This window comes from Dermacentor silvarum, chromosome 5, assembly GCF_013339745.2.
Source record: "Dermacentor silvarum isolate Dsil-2018 chromosome 5, BIME_Dsil_1.4, whole genome shotgun sequence".
Classification (NCBI taxonomy): Eukaryota; Metazoa; Arthropoda; class Arachnida; order Ixodida; family Ixodidae; genus Dermacentor; species Dermacentor silvarum.
The window spans coordinates 102,370,267-102,392,553 of NC_051158.1; the positions used below are offsets into that span (position 1 = coordinate 102,370,267).

General features: G+C 44.7%; 1 protein-coding gene across 1 annotated transcript in view; it reads right to left on the reverse strand.

Annotated features, from left to right (window-relative positions):
- Positions 1-14: 14 nt before the first annotated feature.
- Positions 15-22,287, reverse strand: part of LOC119453677 (cytochrome P450 3A6-like) — a 196,716-nt gene continuing 174,443 nt past the window's right edge. Inside the window, exons 8-14 of the mRNA XM_049668329.1 lie at positions 17,950-18,040; positions 16,970-17,033; positions 16,783-16,891; positions 9,966-10,057; positions 6,821-6,961; positions 4,748-4,910; positions 15-218 (exon numbers count right to left, since the gene is read on the reverse strand). Of these exons, the coding sequence (XP_049524286.1) occupies positions 129-218; positions 4,748-4,910; positions 6,821-6,961; positions 9,966-10,057; positions 16,783-16,891; positions 16,970-17,033; positions 17,950-18,040 (750 nt within the window). The 3' untranslated portion in view covers positions 15-128. The remainder of the gene's footprint in view (positions 219-4,747; positions 4,911-6,820; positions 6,962-9,965; positions 10,058-16,782; positions 16,892-16,969; positions 17,034-17,949; positions 18,041-22,287) is intronic.

Consider the following 22,287-nt stretch of genomic DNA (forward strand, 5'->3'; position numbering starts at 1 on the left):
GCACATTTTTTTTTGCATTATATGGATTTATTTATTGATCATGTGTGAAGAACAGTGCTTTTTTATTTTGTACTAGTGTTTTCTGCTGATGGAGTAATATCCATTTTGATCAAGTTCCACTTGATGATTTACTTCGTGCCGTTGAGCCTATGCACACGAATTCGCAGATCTTCTTTAGGAACGACCAGGAAAGAGTATGTGTCCAGCTCAAGGTCACGCTGCAACGAATGCAAAACAAAATAATTGTTAAAAAATAAAAAACACATGCACCACCGTACAGATGCTCTACGTTATATTAGAGGCAGTGATAGAAAAGAAAAGGTGGCAGTGTGGGCTTTTCCCTTGGTAAACACAGCATATCTTTGAGCTTGCGCGTCATCACAGTGAGGCTTCATAAACCTAGCCATGGCGGCATGGCATTCCAAACCTGAAAATCACCCGTTTCTCTTTTGAAAGTTCGTGTCATGTATCAATCAGACGTGCTATATCACAGCTCAAAGCCCAATCAAAATACATAAATGAAACAAATCTATGGAACTTTGCATCGAATATCAGATAAATATGCAATCGAATAAGGTATACTTATCATGATGGAAAGAAAAACAAATTTTTTAAGATAGAACATTACTGGCATATTGTTTAAAAGGAAACGAACGTTTTTGCAGAGCACCGTAGTGGGAAATATATTGGCCTGGAACGTTATGAATCCCATATCTAGCATAAAAATTTTGCTAAGGTAGAGAAAGAATGCAACAAAATCAGATTTCTGCATGGTGAATTGCATGTGTAATTACCTGTATTCAATTGAGTTTATTGGTTAATACGTTATTTATTTATTATATTTGTTTTGCTTATTAACGGTCACTGAGGATTTAAGTTATTTTTTAAATAACCAATTAAATGTAACCAGTTGCTTTATTTTAGGAACAAGCTATAACAGGAGACGGAAATTTTAGCACTTGAATTTAGCTAGAATTACGACATATACACCTGCAGTCATCACCTGCGTCAGCCTCCTGTGGGCACCTTTTTTGGGCACCTTTTTACGGATTCGCTGTTTTTGCGACATCTATAGGCTGCAGCTCAATTCTTCGCTGAACTCAGTGTATTATTTCTCTCATATAGACGAGTTTTCATCCTTTAAAGGTACCCTGCCCTTGTCGGTCTGCATGATGCACGACTCATATACAGTTATATTTTTGTTCACTCACATTCAAAAGATGGCTAAACCTTTAAGGTTTAGCCATCTTTTTGAAGAACCTGAACGTCTGTGGTTATCTCTTACAATTCTTTGGCTTAATTCTAAATGGCTACGAGGAAAGGCCGCCGGCAAGAGCTCCCCTATATGCTGGGCGAGGAATTGAATTGGCGGTGTTATAGCTTCACATTGATGGCCACTTCGGAAGTTATGGCCAGCAGATGACCTGTGGACTATTCTTTCAGCTTTTCTCCAGCAGGAGCGTATTCTTCGAGTTCCAACAACAATGAAACTCAACGCTTCACAGAGGGCCCAAACACGAGCGTCGCAGTATTGACCAAGCACCTTCTCGTGCGCAAGGTATTCATACGCTGCAACACCGCCATCCTTTCGAGCACGCACATCGAGTGACTTTTCAGTGTTGCTGCTGACATTTTCAGCAGTAAAAGAAGGAAGATAAGGAATTAAAGAAAACTGTCAGCCCTTCCACTGGGGTGGAGATGGAAGACCAGCGAAGCTGTACTATGGGGGGAATCATGTATTTCCAGTTATGACTATTAAGATGTAATGGTCAAATTGGTTATTTGAACTATTAAACAATGAGAAATATATGTATGATCCGGTGGTTTCCATTTATTTAGTGACCACAGGGGTCATGGCCTTGTGGTCGCTACGGTACACCGCCATAGGGTGCACGGCAAAGGTTTTCACGTTCTTCATAAACACGTCACCAACGCCGAACGCGATCGGTGCGAACGTGGGCAAAACGCCGCCGTCGGCGACAATAGTTCTGCGTGTTGCTAGTGCTGCTCCCCTCCCTCCCTTCCTCCCGCCCACCACGGCCTTTCGCGGGATGGAATAAGTCGCGTTTGCTCTCCGCCGTGCGTTCGATCCCCGTGAAAGCGCGCGTTCCTCGTGCGCTTTCAATCGCACATACAGAATACGGCCAATGAGAGTTTTTTTTTTCTGCACGTGGACACGACCATCAAAGATTGAGCCCTTAACAGCTTCGCTGTAAAAATGTCAAAAAGAATGGTTAGTGAGGATAAACAACGTGTGGCTGAAACGACGCACTGAAAGAGCCAGGCCAGCTCGTTTTATATATTACTGTACGAGCCACCTCTTTGGATTAATGAAAGAGACGACGATCGCCGGGACGTAGCGCGTGTTTAGCTATCTGAACATCTCTGTAAATGGTCAGTTTAAAAATCGTGCTTCTCTTTTCATCTATTTGACACCCAGTCACACATTGATGCAGGTGCGGGGTATTCTCGCCAGACGACGAAGCTCCGAAGCGGTTGGCGCTTCGGTGCGACCACCATGGCACACCAAGCGGAATCTGCTTCTGCGCCGCGGACCACCATTGTGTTAGCCCACCCTCGAGACCCTGGAACGTTCAAAGGCACCCATGGCATCGACGTTGAGGAGTGACTGACGCAATGTGAACGGGTGAGCGATCACAATCACTGGGACCTGACAGTGGTGCTGGCCAATGTTATATTTTATCTTAGCGGAACGGCGAAGTTGTGGTACGACAATCATGAGGCCCACCTTGGGAGCTGGCATACACGTAACGAAAACCTCCGTGACCTGTTCCGTAAGGCCTGCAGTCAAAAAATTGCGGCGATGCAACAGCTGTCACCTCCAGCCCATATACAGGATGTGCTGGCGCTGTGCCGTAAAGCTGACAGTGACGACGCCTTTACCCTGCTCATGGGCAGAAATTGTGCTACCGTCGATGCCATGATCGAGGTGTGCCAGCGCTTCGAGCAGGCCAAGAGCCGCCGTATTGAACGACCATTCTCCCGGGTTGCCAACACCGCTGCTACGTCTTCGTATGAAGAGCGGCCGCAATCTCACCTTCCGCCGCCTTCGGCCGAATTGACGAGGATTGTCCGCCGCGTAATCGAAGCAATGGCTCCAGCTCTTTACCAGCTCTAACGCCGGCGACTCGATCATACCAGCGGTTTCACTCGTCGAAGTCATCGTGCGTAACGAACTCGCGAATCTCGGGGATCACGTTGCTTGCGCCGTGGTCAGTCCTATACCCCGCTTCCGGGGCACCGACATCGTTCCCTCGGTATCCAAGGTTTGCTCCACGGTCTCGGAACCCTGCTGATTAGCCAACTGAAGACGATCGGCCTATTTGCTTTAACTGCTGCCGTGTCGAGCAGGTTAATCGTTATATTAACAACCGCTGGTCGTCCCCGCAACGTACTCTATCCATTGGCCATGCTTCCGTCTTGATCACAGCCCTTTTGAACCACTATCTGCGGCACACCCCTACAATCCTGACGCTGCCACGACATGGTCCAGCCGCTCGCCATCCCCTAGAGGTCACCAGTCACGTTCGAAACCACTCCGCCGTCCGTCCTCCCGCTCCCCACCACCTCGCCGCGCGACGTCGCCGAGCAACCGAGGCTCCTTCACTCCGGAAAACTAGACGATGCAGCGCCCGGGGGTAACGCTGCATCCACAACTCCGCCCCAAAACCATCTAATCACTCTGCCGACTCGTTGGTGTATGTTGGACGTTGACGTTGATTACATGACGATCTCTGGACTTGTCGACACCGGGGCTCATATTTCTGTCTTCGCAATCGCCTAATGAAAGTGGTCCCGTCAGGACACCGCCGGTTTTGGACATTTTATCTCCGGTTTGGCCACCACCCTGCATTGCCCTTCGACACGCTAGTACCTGTGGTTGTACAACATAGCACGTAGTATGCCCACGCTGCTGCCGTGCGAGCCAATCTGGCACGTCGGATGCGACTGTCCGATTCGCAATTATGCCAAAAGGAGCGTACTGACCGCAGCTATCGACACCTCTGCTTTTCTCCGGGATATCTTTTACTTCTTTGGACTCCATCTCGACGCGTCGGTCTTTCTGAAAAGCTTTTCTTGCGTTACACCGGACTTTACAGGGTTTTAAGCACCTTAGTGACGTGAACTATGACATCAGCCCACTAGACAGTTCTTCACCATCTACCCTGTTATCCCGTGACGTCGTGAACGTATCCCGGTTGAAACCGTACTTTTCCGCCGCCTCCTCCTTGTCTAATTTTTCTACGCCGAGACTGCGATCCGCCCGCCGGGGAGGTTAGATGTTAGGAGCCACGTCCTTGGATTATTGAAAACGACTATCGCCAGGACGTTGCGCGTGTTCAGCCATCTTCGAGGACGTTGCGCGTGTTCAGCCATCTTCGCAATCTCTTTGTATAGTATGTTTATATACCGTGTTTCTCCTTTCATCTATTTGACGCCCCGTCACGATATAAATTAATTTTGGAAGGCAAGAAATTTAAAACTGAATTAGTTACATTTCCTGTAACGCGTACAAGTGTGAACAATATGAAATAGTGGGTTGTTTCATTGACATTCGTCATGCGTATTTCTACGGAGCAACGAATACAAGAGGTAGTGAGAATACAGGACAAGGTTGCAAGCGTATTGAGGTTCGACCGTCTCTCACCTTGTTACGCTAAGGAAGCAAACACAAAGAATGGAAGAACGGTCCGAGATGGACATAGCAGTGCATAGTACGCGATACCTTCTGACTAGTGCCCAGGGTAATGCGATAGTGGCGAAGCACCTCCGCAGTAGCCGAGGCCAACTCAACAAGCGCCAGACGCGTTCCGATGCAGATGCGGGGGCCCAGACCGAACGGCTGGTACGCAGTCGGGTTGATCAAGTGCTTATTTTCTGGACTGAACCTGAAATTGAACAATATGCATAAACATGAGTAATCGTATTAGTCGGTGTTGTGATGAACACAGGCCGTGGAACCATCTGAATTGTTATTTCTCGTTCTTTGCTGTTGGATAGGTTGCGCCATTCATAATTTAATGTTATGAAATGTTGTAACCCGCCATGAATATCGAGTTCTTGAGGGACACCAGATGTTTACCCGGCGCTTCTTCATTGCATGACAGTCTGCGGTGTGACCAGATTAAACTTCGCGTGTGAATTCCCAAGAGATGGTGGCATTACTTCCCTTCACTTGCGCCTTTCTTTGAACAGGGTCACGTCTGCTGATCCTATATTCCTCGATCCCTGAAATCAGTCATTACCCATAAGTCTGGTCATTTAAGACTGGTGAAGAGTGGAATCGAACTGTTAAGCCTTAAGTAGGCCTTGACGAAATGGTTTTATCACAATTTAAATAAAAATACTTTGTCCCGGCAGATTCAAAAACCAAAAGCCGCCAGTGTACTGAGTCATTTTGTCGTGTCTACCTGTGAGAAGTTACTCAGGGGACTAAAGCTTCAAAAGCTCACGCCACAACGGAGTCCCAAAACATGTAATCATACGGCTGTCTTACCGTAGATTCATCGCCTATCCCACAGGCTGAAGGAAATGAGGGCAGCGCTTTGGTCTCAGGCTGTTTTTCGGCCGAGCACAAGATACACAAGATAAGAGAGATCTGTTCAGCTGTTAACAAATGTGCCGAGGCGAAGATATCGAGGAAAGCATACAAAATGAAACACGTTAAGAAGCTCCTTGCTTGTAGGCGCGGCCTAATGTATAAGACACCATTGACATGTGGAATATGCTCTATAGTGGCCGAATTCACGTTGTCGACACGTGCACTCATGTGAACAGAGCCATTAGTTAAGATACCCGCCTTGTTTCTATTTTGTTTAGCATTCATCCAGGTGTATATGTTAGCAAATGTATGAAAGAACCACCTTTTTCTATCGGCATCATGACGCAACCAGCAGAGAGATAGCCGAGGGTACTTCGAACATATATATTGGCCCTACGTTTGTCAGCCAAGCTCCTATATATTTGTTGAAGGAAGAGATCGTTTTTCTTAATGCCTCTGAATGTTTTCTTCATTATGGTTTCTTTCCAAGAAAGCTGTTATTGTGGGCCGTTTTTATGGCACTACTTACAATCTTGCATTTCGTAAGCCCACTAGCATGATCCGCGTTATTTGTTCCGTGACGCGTCTCTCTCCAGGATAGGTATTGCGAAAACGATAGGCCTAATATTTTCCCAAGTCACCTTAAATGTGTTAGGGTATATAAAGAAACATTCATGCTGAGATTCCTGCTGTAAAGAGATGGAGAAATTTCCCCCGATGGTTTTCCAGTTTTAGTACACGATGGACGACCACCGCTATATGGAGATAGGCGCATGCTTTCAGAGTGCTTGTGTCGTTCGCACTAACCCCGTTCAGGAAAGAATGTCTAGAAATGAGTTAACCCCATAAAACTCAACATGTCATCTTTCATGGGCCGTTTGATACCTTAAATGCATGATCTAAGCGCAGGGAACTTAATGCGAAGCCCATAATGCCGTTTTTTACACGCTGGAGCGCTGTATCAGTCGTGGATGATTCAAAATTTGAATAATAAATCATATTTATTGCACATATTTTTTTTATTCCAACAATATTTGCGGCAGCAGAATGCATTTTCGGCTAGTTGGTTCATGCTTGAAAAGGACGAAATTAGCTTTGCTGCGCCAGAACCACATTTAAAACATTTCCTTGTTTTTTTTTTTTTTTTTTTCAAAAATGTACTCTGCGGGGCCAGAAATAACGATGACCAAGTTCCAATTTTTCATAACATGGAATGCTGTGTCAATTTCCTGGGGCTAAAGAAAAAAAAACGCTCACCTCTCTGGGTCAAACTTTTCCGGTTCGTGCCAGTATCTGGGATCATGATGCAGCTGATACGTAGGCACTATAACCGACGTTCCTTTCTTGATGAGGTACTTCCCCCAGTGATAGTCTTCTTCCGCACACCTCGATGTAAACCTGAAGGAAGGAGTTCGGAATATGAAATAAATGTGAAAGAAATGTTGAGGAAAGATGGGTAACGCCCACTCGCAAGTCATGAAAGGAACCATAGCAAGGGTAAGGACAATGTCTATCTGAAAATGACAAAAAAATGTTATCGGCAACGCAAGATATGGGTTCGTGCAAATGCCGAATCGAGAAGTACTGTAAGCATCCAATATAGAAATACCAAATGTGTGCACATTCTGCCGTCTAGAAGATTGCTAAATCCTGCCTATTTTGAAGATTTGCGCGAGTGAATCGATTGTGTCCTCCTACCTGTTCTGTCTCGACGGTAGCCCTTCAGGCCATGGGACAGGTGAAGGTTATAACGACGAGCCACTAAATCATCCACGTACTGAAACTGGCGCTTTCTTACGCAGTAATGGATATCAGAGGCGTGCGATTATCGTTGTCCTTTAGAAGGTCAACTACATGATTGAGCTCGTGAGACCTTCGCTACTGTTACACGTACTCGCAATGCTCGAGCCCACCTCATGTGGCGACCACTGGACAATCATAGGGATAGTGGCGAGATTTCCAGTCGAAATTAACACCAGTAGTTACATGGACCACTAGTGGCATTGATGATGATCACCGCTCAACGTTCACTGATTGTGCGACTTGTACAAGATCGCATTTTTGGAGTCCACGTCATTCAATGTAACACCTGCCAAAGTTCATTTGCTGGTTTTTAAGAAACAAGGGCACATTTGCCTTCGCTTATGAAGCTGCGAGCTGCCGCCGCGACGGCGCAAGCAAACGTGTGTCGCCGCCTGCCGGCAGCTGCAGAAAGCAGCGTTTCAGGGAGGGCTGTCGCATGTTCCAGGAGTGGGAAACACGCGGCAACTCTGCATAATCTGCGGCAAGTTTTACACTGAACGACGTGAGAACAGCAAGAACAGTACCGCGGTGAGCGCAACATCTTTTTTTTTCGAACACGTTAAGCGAAATAGGCAGGACTCTATAGAAGTAGACTACTTAACAAAAAAGTACACAAGGCTTTAATTGTGAGTTTGAGCTAGTGCTCATAGGGGTTGCTGTTTAAGAGTCAATAATCTATTTAAGGTGGACGACGTAACATAATTTACGGGTGTCTCCCATGCAAAGGTAATCTTAAATCAGTCCATTGCATTCTGTAATGGCCCACAGGAAGAACTAGTATTTGAAACAGATTGTGTTGAAACGGTATTCTCGTAAGGTTAGTGAATGCTTATCGCATGAATGTCTCGTTTCAGACTGAGATATAAACCTTAAACTGTTGATGTTTCTTGGCGTGCGAATTTAGAGCAATGGCATAATGTTAAGAGCTCAGCTCTTTCAATTTATTCTGAGCTTAAATCGAATAAACCTTATTTGTTTTAGATGAACTTAACGCCTTTGCTTTGCACAGCTTCCAGCTTGTTCACTAAATAATTTGTGGCTGGGAACCAAAATAGGTTGGCATATTCGACTACAGGTCAAATAAAGGTACTACAAGCTAAGAGCTTTGTTTGTGGTAGTGCTCATCGGGGTCGCTGTCCTTTGATAGGCCCTTTGCCTATTGTCGCCTATAAGTCTTTTATTATTTTGATGTGATATCCACTCAAATGCTTCAAGTGTTGTGAGGTCTATCTGCTTCTGTTGGACGATGGCCAAGGAAATATCGTGTATCAATGCGGTTGATTGTGTGATTGGGAAACGACCTTTACGATACCCGTGCTTAGATAGTGACAAAATGTCTTTTTTTTCAAAGCAAGTAATCATATTGTGTTGGCTGTCCACTTTATAAGACCGAGACCAACCAAGCTGTCAAGGGCTTTTATTCCACAAAGGAAATGCCCCAGCTGATGCGCAAAGAAGTAGAACAGAGATGATGATGGCTATGTGCAAATGAAAACGTCGAAGTACGTTTATAGTGCTTACAATATATTTAAGAATAGTGTGCTGGAGTAATTTGCATATTGTGCTTGTGAGTGATACTGGGTAATAGTTGGCGACATCAGCTTTACTGACTGGCTTGTGAATTGGTATAACCTGTGTCATTTTCCACTCATAAGGCAACGAACATGATGTTAATGATTTTTTTAGTATTATGCATAGCTATTTGGTGACTCATTGGGTGTACCGGGTGAGAAACTCATTCGGTATATAATCAGGCCCTGGTACCTTTTTGGCGTTTATTTTTTAGCAAAAGTATAAATATAGTATCGGCTTCGTCTATATGAGGAGGTTCCATGCAGTTGGCCCTACACACCTTAGCATGCGGTGGGTTGTCGTTGTGTGCGGTGAAAATTGACCTAAATAATTTTATATAAATTATTTCTTTCCTCTTCCTTTGAGGGACATTGCACTTTCTTTCTGATTTTTAGGATTTAAATAGTTCCAATATTTTGGTTGTCAATCATTTAGAAAATTAGGCAATGTGAAAGAAAAGTAGTGATTTTTTGCTGCCTTTGATTTACGCCACCGTCAACAAATGCTGCTTTCCTCTTTTCTTTTTCTTACTTTTCGTTGGTTCAACTGCAGAACCAACATTATTACGTATGTGTACCCAAATGTTTCTGCACCGTATGCCCCACTGCTGCTGCCTCTCGTAATTGGAGTGGGAACTCAGTCAAGCAGATTGTCGCTTATTAGAAAAAGAGAGTGCGGGTATAACCACAAGGAATACAAAACATCATTGTTTGACCGGGAGTCCGAAAAACGCAGCCTACAACAGCTGCACAGGAAGTGGCGCACATTTTATAAAAACACCTTCGACCCCTTCAACTTCGGGAAGGACTGTGAGAGCAGTATCTTTTCTTATTAAGATATAAACGCCTTCCCCCCGTGTAGGTCTATCTTGATGTAAGATTGCGTAGTCCGGCAGCGTTATCTTGAAGGTCCTCACGTTATTTGACAGCCATGTTTCGGTGAGCGAAATAAAACCGGGTTCAGTGCTGAATAAAAACTATTCTATGCTTCTTGCTAGTATAGTAAATGAATTGCGCAAAGTTCTCACGTGGATGATGGTGGATAGAGCCGCATGGTCTCAGAAATTACTTGGTTCGTGTAAGGAAGTGTCGTAATAGTTTGAAAGGATAGGTGGTCTCCCTGAAAGAAAAAGAGATTGGGTGAACAGCGTTGCAGTACTTGGATCATTTAGGCTCAGAAACGAATTCCTGGTCAGCCCTGCTGAATGCATAAATAACTTTTTTTTTGTGGGAAGCAGCCTACACAAACGCCTTTTAAAACATACCCCATGCTGCATCTAGCAAGACACTTACAGTGCCATGGAGCTCAAGCACTTATTTTTAGGATTCCCAGTACTTACGCAACGTGCCATATCGCCGCTTGCTGTGGACAGTCATGTGATCGCGCCAGTGCACTCTATATGCCACACACACTGATAAACAAATGTTCGAGTTTTTTCGGCTGCCCATCAGTTGCACTACGTACTTCACAAAGCAAGAATGATGTCTCTGTAAGCGCACTACTGTCAAATAAAAAACAAAACAAACAAAGAAACAGGAGTCGACGACTCAAGAAACGGCGCAGCTGACACCTAGGTGCCCTTACAGCAAACGCCACGTGGAAAGTAATGAACACAACGCAGAACGACTAGACAAATATAACCACGGTCACAGCCGGGACCAAGTCTATTCTATGAGTGTGAAAGTATTCAATATTATGGTTATTTTACAGCTGTCACCAAGACATCCCAATGGCGCACGAAGACAACAAAGCTATTAAAAGTAGCCTGCAGGTTTGCTTGGCAACTAAAACGTACTGGTTAAATGTTGTTAGCCTACACGATGAACTATTTCTTTAGACATAACCGACCCGCCTATGCCGACGTCATGAAAGCGCGCACGCTCGGTGAAAACAGCCGAACATATAAAGTTTCCTGGCAATAAAAGCGATAGCTCTCATGATCTATTTCATTCTATAGGCCAGAGTCTGCATACTTGCAGTATTTGTGATCGCACGCAATTAAAATAGTTGTCATGGAGAGTATATTCGTCAACCTAAATATCAATCCACATGCCGTGACCCATCACCTGGAATTGAACATATCGTATCTAACCTGAGAACCGCACCTACTGTATATAACTATCACGGCAATGCGTATCTGCAGGAATAAAAGTATCTGACGCCTCCGTCCCGCATGGTCTAGCGCGCTCCACGTAATTAGACGGGATAATTATACCTGGTGTTCCAGTGAGGTAGCCTGTGGCAAATAGCACAATTCTAGTTCATGAGTTGGTCTACTCGAAAAAGCGGACGTTGCAGAAAAAATTGAAATGCATCATCGGCTAATTACCAATTTAATGAATTACCTTTTGGTCTATATTGCAATTTACAAATTCCAGCCATGGAGTTTGCAAGGCGGATTCACTTGTCTCGAGATAATAATTCCCGAACTTTGCGGACAAGTGCATTGGCGAAATCATTCAAGAGTCCCCCACTGCGGCGTGCCTCATGATCGTGGTTTTGGCACATAAAAACCCATTATTTAATTTTTCATAAGGCAAGGTTGCTTGAAAAGCAGCTGTCGTATCGTACGATGTTAGTATTCGCCGCGATTTGCCACCATTCAAACTTCGTCGCTGACTTCATCACGGGGCGCTTCCCTGTGGTGCAGCAGCACGGCGCACTCAGTTTCGATAGGTCCTGCGTTGAGCGTTCAAATGTGATTATGAATATCTCGAAGTAAGTTTGATATCAAAATTTTTGAAAAAATGTAGTGCGTTAAAGTGTGACTGCCTCCATATTTGCAAGCGAACAACGGCCCACGCGCTTATACTAAAAAAAAAGTCACAGTTTCGCCCTAAGGTCGAAGCAATGAATGCGATAGCAACACAGCAATGTCATACGAAGTAAGGTGAGCGGCTTTGGTAGCAATATGGATTGTAGTAAACATGAGCTGATTAAGTAAGCAGGTGTGCTGCGGCGTAAGTAGACCGACAGGAAGAAAGACTCGATGACCACGAGAAGGCGCGTGTGAAACGGTGGTGTTGATGAGAAGCGCTTACCATGGGCAGCGCGTGCGAAGGGACACACCTGTAGTGCTGCACTGCCGATCTGGGCAGCATTGCATGTGTAGCGTGCGTTGGAAAATGTGGCCCGACTATTACTAACTGAATGAACAAGCGTGGTGTGAGCGCGCACAAACAAACATGAATAGATCACACTGAATGACTGCAGACAACGACTGTCAAAACGCTGGCAGCGAGCGCATACGCTGCGCAGCGGGCGAAGGTACGTGCGGTCTATCGCTTCAACGGAAACTGAGCGGCGAATGCACGGCGCATAAAGGTCAGAGCCGTGTGGAGATAAGAGACTGTGCGGGCGAGCGAACGACGAGCGCGGTTGTTGGCAGAGTAAATGTGCCCCCCCCCCCCCCCCCCCCCCGCGCTCCCTCCGGCGCTGGCTTCGCGCTTCCTTGCGTGCGCGTGGGTGATTGAGTGCGTTCGCTCTCCGTGATAGCGCGCGTCCCCGCACGCTTCCGCTCGGGCATACGGCGCGCGGCGAATATTTTATCTATAGGGAACCTCACGGTAACGGCGACGACGACGGCGACGGCAGAAATCCGGTTGAAGTGTCCATATAATTGCTATCGCAATAAAAAGCTAAGGAACAAATTTCTTAATGATTGTTGTGAAGCTCACGTTATTGGCAGCAAGAGTGTGTCCCTCTTGACTAGTAACTCTTTTTCACAAACGCAAAGTTTGCTGTGCTCATAGAATTTTTCTGAAAAAATTGTATATGATAAAAATTCAATTTGTTTAAGCATTTTGAAACTGAAATTCTTCTAGTAATTTTTTTTCTTCTTTGGCGCTGGTTGGCGGAATTTCAAGAAAAGAGCGTAGTGCGTGATCGTGTTCTGGAATATTCATGTGCTGCAAATAGCTGCCCAGATCCTTTGTATTACAGATCAGGGGTCCTATAACGTAAAACTGTTTCGTTCAGAGCTTCTTCCAACCTCTTTAAGGCAAACGTGCGTAACCGCCGGCAAGAGCATGGGGCAACGTCTTTTGAAATGATCGATCAAGCGCTCACTTCGTTTAGTGGAGGACACTTTTGTTTGCTTTCAAAGTGAACAGCATTTCCTGCCTTGACATGTTTTTCTTATTCGATTGCCTGACAAAACCCGACAAGCACGCAGAATTAAGGAGGGTTCTGGTGGGGCCGTGCTAAGCAGTGAATGAGTTGCTGCGTGAGAAGTAAACTTACTTTAGCATTAAACTCGTTTTCATGCAAAAATCACTCTAAACACCGTATCGCTCCCGTTTGAAATTGCATGTTCTTAAATGAGTGAACTGAAAATGTAGTTCACTGCCAGCAAAATAAAATTATCACACGCAAGAAAATTCATTCTGGCCGGCAGATCCGAGAAGCGAGTGCCCGAGTGGATGATAGGCAGCCATCTTCTATTCGTTTGGGAAGAACCTGTTTACAGATTGAAATGCAGTTGAAATGCAGAGTCTGGTTTTTCAGCAAAAAAAAAAAAAGCTTGTTCGGCATAATAATGCACACTTAGGGGGTACACGTCCCTTTCACGTGGTGGGTTTTCGCGGTTTTTGAGGTCCCGTAATTAGTAGGCGAAGTGAGCGCAGCCCAAGAAAGTTTGTCCGAAATCGTAGTGCTAATGTATTTTTTTTTATTCAGCCTAATCACGCATAATAGATTTGTACGCGTCTTATCAGATGGAGGGTTTTCGAAGTTTTGGAATATGTGACCAATCAGTGACGGCTATTGGTAGAAATAAAATGGAAACAGTTTGGAATAGCTTTCCGTTATAACGCCCCAGAAAAAAATATTCCGAAGTTCACATGCAGGTGAAAAATACAGCTTACGCACTGCATTTTCAGTTTTCTCATTTAAGACCACGTAATTTCTAACCAGTGAGATTTTTGCTGCAAACCAGTTTAATGACAATGTAAGTTTTCCTCTGCACGCCGCATGTACTAAGCCTGTTGAACTTTTTACAGATCGACATATTAAAATTGAAACCTTGCCAACGCGGGCTTTGCCGAATAGTAGAACAGGCGAGGCTGATTAGATGTATGAAAGAAGCCATCACGAAAGAAGCCGTTTTTTTTATTTCGAAAGCTTTCCCTTAGGCATAATAAAAGCATATCAAAAATACAAGCTGATTGTTCGGCGGCCTGGCAGCACTTCTCTTGATAAGAACGCCGCTAACCCTTCTCGGCGCTAACGCGCGAAACGCATCTCTTATATCTGCACATTTTAAAAACAGTTCATGCAGAAACATCAGGACGAAAGGGATTTCACCCTCGATATCACAAGTTGTAGCAGAAAATCCGTTGACCAATGTGACTTGGAACATTGATGATCGCACTTGGCGTCACTGGCATCATCATCATCATCGGCCCGTTTTTATGTCCATTACAGGACGAAGGGCCTCTCACAGCAATATTCAATTACCCCTCTCACGTATGTGGCTGCTACCCATAATGGGTAGCAGCCACATACGTGAGAGGAAACAGCAGCGACAAAGCTCTCGACGCCAAATCATGAATGTATAAAATGAGGTGTACCACCGCCAGCATGAGAGAAAGGAACGCCGTGCAAGGTTACAACGTGCACGACGGCATGCGGATGAATACCTAAGCGCAAACATTTCACCAGACTACAATGCTTTCGCATTACCACACGTAAGCCGTCTTAAGTGTCTCTGTCGAATATTTTCCCCAGGGTATTCACGTATGCCTCCTTTACTCATTGATTTAGCAATGCACCTATTACTGCTGGTATATCTACTTATAATCAAAACTCTTTTCATAATCTATGAAAGCCGTATGCGCAAGTTGATCTTACTCCGCAGATTTCTCAATAACCTAATTGACAACATGGATATGAGTCACTGTGGAATATCCCTTCCTGAAGCCAGCCTGTTCTTTTGGTTGACTGAAGTCAAGTGTTTCCCTTGTTCTATTGGTAATTGGTGAATACCTTATGTTACACTGAAAGCAAGCTAATGGGACCATAGTTCTTCAATTCTTTACCGTCTCCCTTCTTATGGGCTGGTATACTCTAGTGAAACGAATGCATGCTTTCTACTTCTTGTCATTGGAATATATGGTAAAACATCGCTACCTCGACGATAGGCACAGGCAGAGAAATACGTACAACAGATACGTACGAAGAAATACGGACAGTCAAAATGAGCGCTTAGACTGTGTGTTCCTTTTGTTAAATTGTGTCTGCTTGCACCTGTTGTTTATGTAGGATGTATTTTTGCTCTCGACGTAACGTAAGAGCACGTTGCTTATCAAACGCAGCAGTAACGGGTAACGGTAAATTTTTGTCTTACCATTTCCATGGCCGAGAATAGCTATCCATATTCTTACAAACCCAGAATCAAATAAAAAGATTGTTGTTTTAAATTATCGGCCTGCTTGGACTAAATAGTGCCTGCATGAACACTTCTCACTCACGCGATCCGAAAACGATTCTCATTGTAAAGAGTGAAATGATGTTTAAAATGCTTTGTTAAAATGTAAAATGATATTTAGAACTCCGTGCTGCCATATATGCTTATTGCCTACTAAGTCATATTTCCCAAGCTGAAAACAAGCTAGCTCATAATAAAGCCAGACCTCTATATCCGCAATCTGTTAGGAATCAATTTACGCTGTTATCCATGCTTCGCCTCTTAACTTGTCCGAATAGGAAAAGCTTTATTTATCTTCCCGTGTACTTAGTTTAAATGAGCGGTGTGCATCGCCTAATGCTCTTATACCCCATTATGAATGTACATAGGGAAACTTGAAGTTGACACGCTTCAATGTGCTTTACCAGTTCTCGCGCGGAACCGGTGGGTGTTCACTGTTATTATTTCCATAATACACCTACACATGCGCCGCTGCAGCCCTGACCAAAGGTGGAGCCTACATAAATATTATCAAAGTGTCACATGCTGCACAAGTTCACATATCAAACCTATGTTACCTGTTGGAGGGCAATGTATGTATAATTATTGTTCTGAAAATTATTTCCTTCTACGTAGTTCATTTTCCCTGATCTGATAACCGAAATGTTGCTTAAGAGACCATTATAAGATAGATAGCCTAGAAGCTTCGATGTACAACATGTGTGCCAAATAAGGCATAAGAAAGACAATAAGTGTTCGCGTACCTAAGGGTACACCCCCATATCATTCCTTTTTCTTCAACATGGCACCAATTTGAGAGCACTTGCAGGAATTGGAAAGTAGTTCCTAAATCCATGTAGCTATGCAGGCGCTGTGAAAAAAATTGTTCTTTACTAGCTGGCAAAAGACTACGCCCTGTTTGTTGAGCATAATAAACCTTTCCATGACAGGAGGTGGTGGTAGCTTGTCCTTGCATTATACAAACTCCTAGTGCATGCCATACTTTGAGAATGGCCGCATTGTGAGGCACTGTTATGGGGCCACTTTCCAAATTGTTGGCGCATCTCGAATGTATTCTGCAGATTATGAGTGCAACAGTCAGCCATCACTGCAGTTATTGCACGAAGTGATCGTGTTGCTTCAAGTTCCATGAGCAGTGTTTATATTCTACTCTATATACAACTACCTGTCATGGTGGCTTTGTGGCTATGTTGTCCCGTAGCTGAGAACGCATGGCGGCCACTTTTCGATAGGGATGAAATGCAAACCAAAAAAAAAAAAACGCTAGCATTTACCGTGCTTTGGGCGCATGTTATAGAAGACCAGGCGGTTGAAACTACATCGGAATTCACAGTCAATAGAGCACTATCAATTGATGTTATTCCTGGTTAGCACATGCGGAAATATGATTTCATGCAGGAGCAAAAAAGAGGCTCACCTCTTTTTCATAAGCTCCAAGAACTTCTTGCCGCATTTTCTCCTGTATCTCAGGATGTCTTCCCATTAGATAAAACCAGAAATTCAATACTAGCCGCGTTGTGTCGTACCTGCGCTAGTAGAATACGTAAGACCTATTAAACCAGTCAACGTTCAAGCATTCACTTTAGCGTAATGACGATACTGACCCTCCGATGAAGACTGCCACACAGTTGGCTGACAATTGACTCAGCGCTTCACGGGGCAGGGGTGCTAAGAGGAGAAATTGATTGGTTTTTCAAAATAGAGCATAATTAACCTCAAAATATCAACGGATGGTTGACGCCCAAAGCTCAATCGCGTGTTACGGATTTGTTTCAAAACGCACCAAGTAAATATTTATCAAATAAAAAAGTTATCAATGCTCGGATGAGAGGGACGTTCGACAGCTATGCCGAAGACTCGAGAATCAGTCGTGAAATTCGGGCGACATTGTTTTTAGTTCGGGAACTCTTTTACCATTCAGAGAGAAACGCTGTGAGGATAGTAGTTCATACGAGACAAAAGGTCGTGGTGGGTGAGGGACGGAAGGGGGGGGGGAGTGGAATGGAGGCTTGAAGTGATTAAGAGGGGTGCCAAACAAGGAATGTTGCTGTAGCCTTCGTTTCGGCAACGGCACTCCTCTTCGTCAGGGACCAGACAGGTACCCTTGTCAAAACGGTACGCTACAGCGACATTTCTTGTTGGCCCAATGTTACTCAAATGAAAATGGTTGGGCGTTTGCTGGTTTCTGCAAATTGGCCGGCACTTTAGCTCTTGCCCCTCGTTATAGTGGTCAGTGTGACCGCGATACAAATTGCTCGTGGCATGAGAAAGTACAGGCTAGAATCGTTAGTCGTTGCATTTGCTGCGGCGTAACCCTCGCACCTTCTCGGGATGTCTTTGCGAGTACAAAATGCTCACTAAAGCTTCCACTGCTCAGCAAATTTTGTCAGAGGTAGGACATATCGACCCCGTTTTAGATATGCGTGCGAAGCTCTTCTAGACAAATCGGTCTTTTAAAAGTAATGAAATTGCAAAATATTGGTGTATGAAGACGTTTGTTTTTAAACCTGACCATTATTTCAATATTTAAATTTCTCAAGGACATTTGTATACTGAACCACTGAAAGGGCATTATATATCCTACCTGTGGCGTCCAATGCACGTTTTTTTAGGCCAGAGTCTTCTCCGCTGAGCAGTCCGTCTAAAAGAATCTGAGCCATGTCTGGTAAACTTGTCTGAAAACAAAAGGCAGATGTGAATGTTATTTCACCCATAGAATAGATTCTGTTATATGACAGGTTGGTTTTGGCCACACTGACGTGCGTGACATAAATGTAACGCTATGAGGATTGCCAATGATTCCAAACTAAGCAATGAAATGACAATGAAATAATTTCCCAAGTCCCGATTAGAGCCGGTCTGAAAGGCCAAAGGTCCCAGCTTTTGCGTTTTTCCCTGCTATTTAACAATTATTAAACCAGATTTCCTTTTTACAATTATTGGAAGCAGGGTTGCACACTCTTCTCTTTTCTCTTTTGTTTGATGGCCAAAAACTTTGTCATGCTTACATTTCTGTTTTATAAATGCCAACCGTTCACGGTATTGCTATCTGTTTGGTAGCCGTGTTAGCTAGGTAACCACATTAACTTTCTTGTTCTGAATTGTGACATTTGAAGACTGGCAGAAACTGTGCAGCCTTATTGCGCATACGGGCTGGCGGCGTCTCCTGCCGGTGAAGTAACAACGCCCTGTGCCGGTGAAGCGTGCATGTAGTCGTGCACATATGTCGATGGCGTTTTCTCCGTTGGCCTATCATGCTGCAAGCAGGCCTTCTAAACTTCCTATTTGTGGGGGGATGAACACGCGGACAAGCAGGAAAGCTAAGGAATCGGGCAGGATGACGGCACGGGGAGTTCTGAAAAGAGCCAGGCTGGTAATTATTTAATAAAACACGATATCAATTATAAGGTAGCGCATTGTCATGTTTTATTTGTAATAGGTGGTTTTTCTGTAAATAATGACCCCAGTCCCGAGGACTTTTCGATATGTTTAATAACGTGAAGGTAGTATCGATGTTGACAAATTATACTGGGGCACTCACACAATTTTACCACAAGACCTCAAATAGGGGATAAGGGGGGGGGGGGGATAAATTCCACAAGTACGATATCATTATGAGGAATGGAGCTGTCTTACAGTAAGACGGCTGTGCTACCATTTACCAGAGGATGCCTAAAAGACTTTCAGCTGTGCCCTAAGGGGCAACTTTTAGACATAGTAAAACAACACAAATTTCTGGGGGTTATACTAGACAGACAACTTTCTTGGAATGCCCACATTAAAGTACTCGAAGAACAAATAAACTCAACAATAAATGTTCTTCGCCGCGTAGCAGGCACGACATGGGGAGGGTCGGTTTCTTCTCTACTGAAAGTGCATAATGCACTTATAAAGCAAAAAATAGCTTATTCTTCACCTGTTCTGCATGGAATCTGCCGTTCATCTGAAGAGCGACTTCAACTGTTAATAGCTAGGAGCCTTAGAGTATGCTTAGGTGTTCCCCGAGCAACCTCAAGTTCCTTAGTAATTGCAGAGGCACGTCATCCTCCATTCCCAATTATGAGGATGGTTGAAACCTGTCGACACTACTTTCGCGTTTCAGTGCAGCACAAAAGGCACCCACTAGCAATTACACTTATTGAGAGAGACAGGGCGAACATCAATACTGTGATTCAGGTGCAAAAAAATCTACTACCACACAACGAATTTTGGATCTCAGATATTTCCTACCCTCCATGGCGATTTGTCGCCCCAAAAATTGAACTTTCGGTTGACGGAATTATTCGAAAACGAGACATGTTTATGCTAGCAGCCCAACAACTGGCGCTGTATCAGATATACTTTCGCTACCCTGGATATATTCAAGCGTATACAGACGGTTCTTGTCAACCAAATTCTTCTTGAGCTGCCTTTGTCATTCCAGAATGGAACCGAATACAGACGTTTAAACTTTCTCACACGACATCATCAACTACAACAGAGCTTTTTGCTATGTTGTCTGTGTTACGATACATAAACTCAACGCAAAAAGGGAACCAATGGGTCATCCTTTGTGACTCACAAGCAGCTTTGTGGTCACTTCGTGGTGGCATCAGCAATTCCCAAAACATGGCGTTAGTTTATGAGACACTAAAGGAGCTCACAAAGGCAAGTAAAAAATCTCCCACAATACTGTTCCAATGGATACCTGGGCACTGCAATATCCCTGGGAATGTTGCAGCAGACATGGCTGCTAGACAAGCGCATATTAATACCGACACACACGGTGTCCCTCTAACGCAAGGAGAATTGCGGCCCATACTAAGACAGATCTCAGTCCGTGGTTGCAAAGCGACATGGTTTGATCAGAACGCGAAATAGATTTATTTCACATTGACCCTGCACTTCAATTCAAAATCCCGTCCACATTAAATACAACCAGAGCCTTTGAAACACTCATTCACCGTCTGCGGCTCGGTACCGCGTACACAAAACATTTTCTCCAAAAAATTTCGAGAGCTGATAGTCCGGAATGCACTTGTGGCCACGCGGATGAGGATGTACAGCATCTTCTGTTAGAATGTCCGCGACACGATACACACAGACAACGTTTAGCACGTTATTTAGAGAGATTAGACCGCAGGCCCTTGAGCGTCAGGAAGATATTAGGTCCTTGGCCAACATATTCGTTGCAAAGACGAGCGTTAATGGCCCTCCAAAGATTTTTAGAAGCGAGCAATATTCTCGGAAAGTATTGAAAAGAGTGTTTATCTGTGATAAACTCACTCTATGGTCAATTCGACACCTGGGTTCATATAGTTTCCTTTGAATCGAATCCATGCTATCTTATGTGCCGTGATTTTAGTATAATTACGTGACAGGACTTTGTGTTTACTTTAGTGCAGCTATGTGACTGAACTTTGTGTGCCCTTTTTCAGAGTGGACTTTCAGTTTTAGTGTGACATTAGTGTACTTATGTGACTGGATTTTGTGTTTAACTTTATGCGCCTTCGTGACTGAACTTTGTGTTGCTGTGTTTCTGAGTTGACTTTCAGTATTAGTGTGGTATTAGTGCACTTATGTGACTGGACTTTGTGTTATTGTGATTTGGAGTTGACATTTAATTTTAATGCGTGTAAGTTCATTCTTTTTTTTTTCATACCTCTATGTGAAAAGGAGTAGCCGGCGCGAATTAAAGGCGCCAACATCCCCTAAAAACCATATAATAAAAAAGTACACCGTAGTGGGCGACACCGGATTCCTTTGGCCAGCTAGCGCTCTTTAACAAGCACCTAATGCACGTTTCAAGGGCGTTTTTATTTTGCGCCCCCATCAAAATGCAACCGGCGCACCGCTATTTGAGCCGGCGTCCTCCTGCTTAGCAGCGCGACGTCAAAGCCACTACACCATCCCGGCGGGTACTACTAGGCCTTATATTACACAAGCTGCATAGCGACAAATGGCAAAGCAGGCAAATTTGGTTTCCTTCTGAAAACGTTTGCTTCCGTGGTTGTGAAGTGTAGGCCTCTGCAACACCATACAACATATTCAAGTTTTCGTGTATACTACCATTATATAAGGTGATTTAAAATGATGATGATGGTGATATATGAAGTTTATTGGCGCAACTGATCTAAAGTCATCGAAAGGCTAAACCTCATTAGACATAATTTTAAAGCGAAAGCTTTACTAACCTAGTCGAGCAGAGTTTCGCCGTCGCCAGCAATTTGACCTTCATTTGACCGCAACTCAGCCGTTGCATCACGTGACTCGCCGCGCCGAGCCACGTGCGCTAGCCCAGCTACCACCACTGGCTTGCGCATGCGCTCTCCGCAGCTGGGTCGCCGCCTGACCACGTGACTCACCGCGCGCCTGGCTATGAGAGGAGCGCCGCGCTCGCTCTCATCCTGCTCCCGCGTTCGTTGATGTCGTCATGTGCTTCCACAGCTGGCTGCGTTGTCTCGTATAATTCCAGCGTAGAATTTCACTTCTCTTCTGTCGTCGTAATGGAGAGGCTGCATTTACGGGGGTATGAGCCATTGCTTAAGGAGGGTATGAGCCATTTATGAGCAACTGACGACGAGTTCCAACGCGTTTGAGCAACGCCGCCGCGAATACGCTCGGGAAAGGGCTCATCGTCGACGTGCCGATTCTAGCGTGAGGTCTTTCGAAGCCCTCATGCTATATCGAACGCGGGAGCAGGATGACAGCAAGGCCGGGCCTTCTTCTCTGAGCGTTGCGCTGGAGGCTTTGAGCCGTCGTCGGCAAGCGGCGTCTGACCACTCCTCGGATATCGCCCGGCGAACTGCTTCAGTGGAGAGGGTCCGGAATGTCAAGCGCGCGAAGCTAGCGTCGGAGACCGCGGAAGGGCGAGCCGTTCGGCTCGCAAAACGCTTGGACTTGTCGGCTTATAATTTATACCTGGCTTAACGATGAATGTATG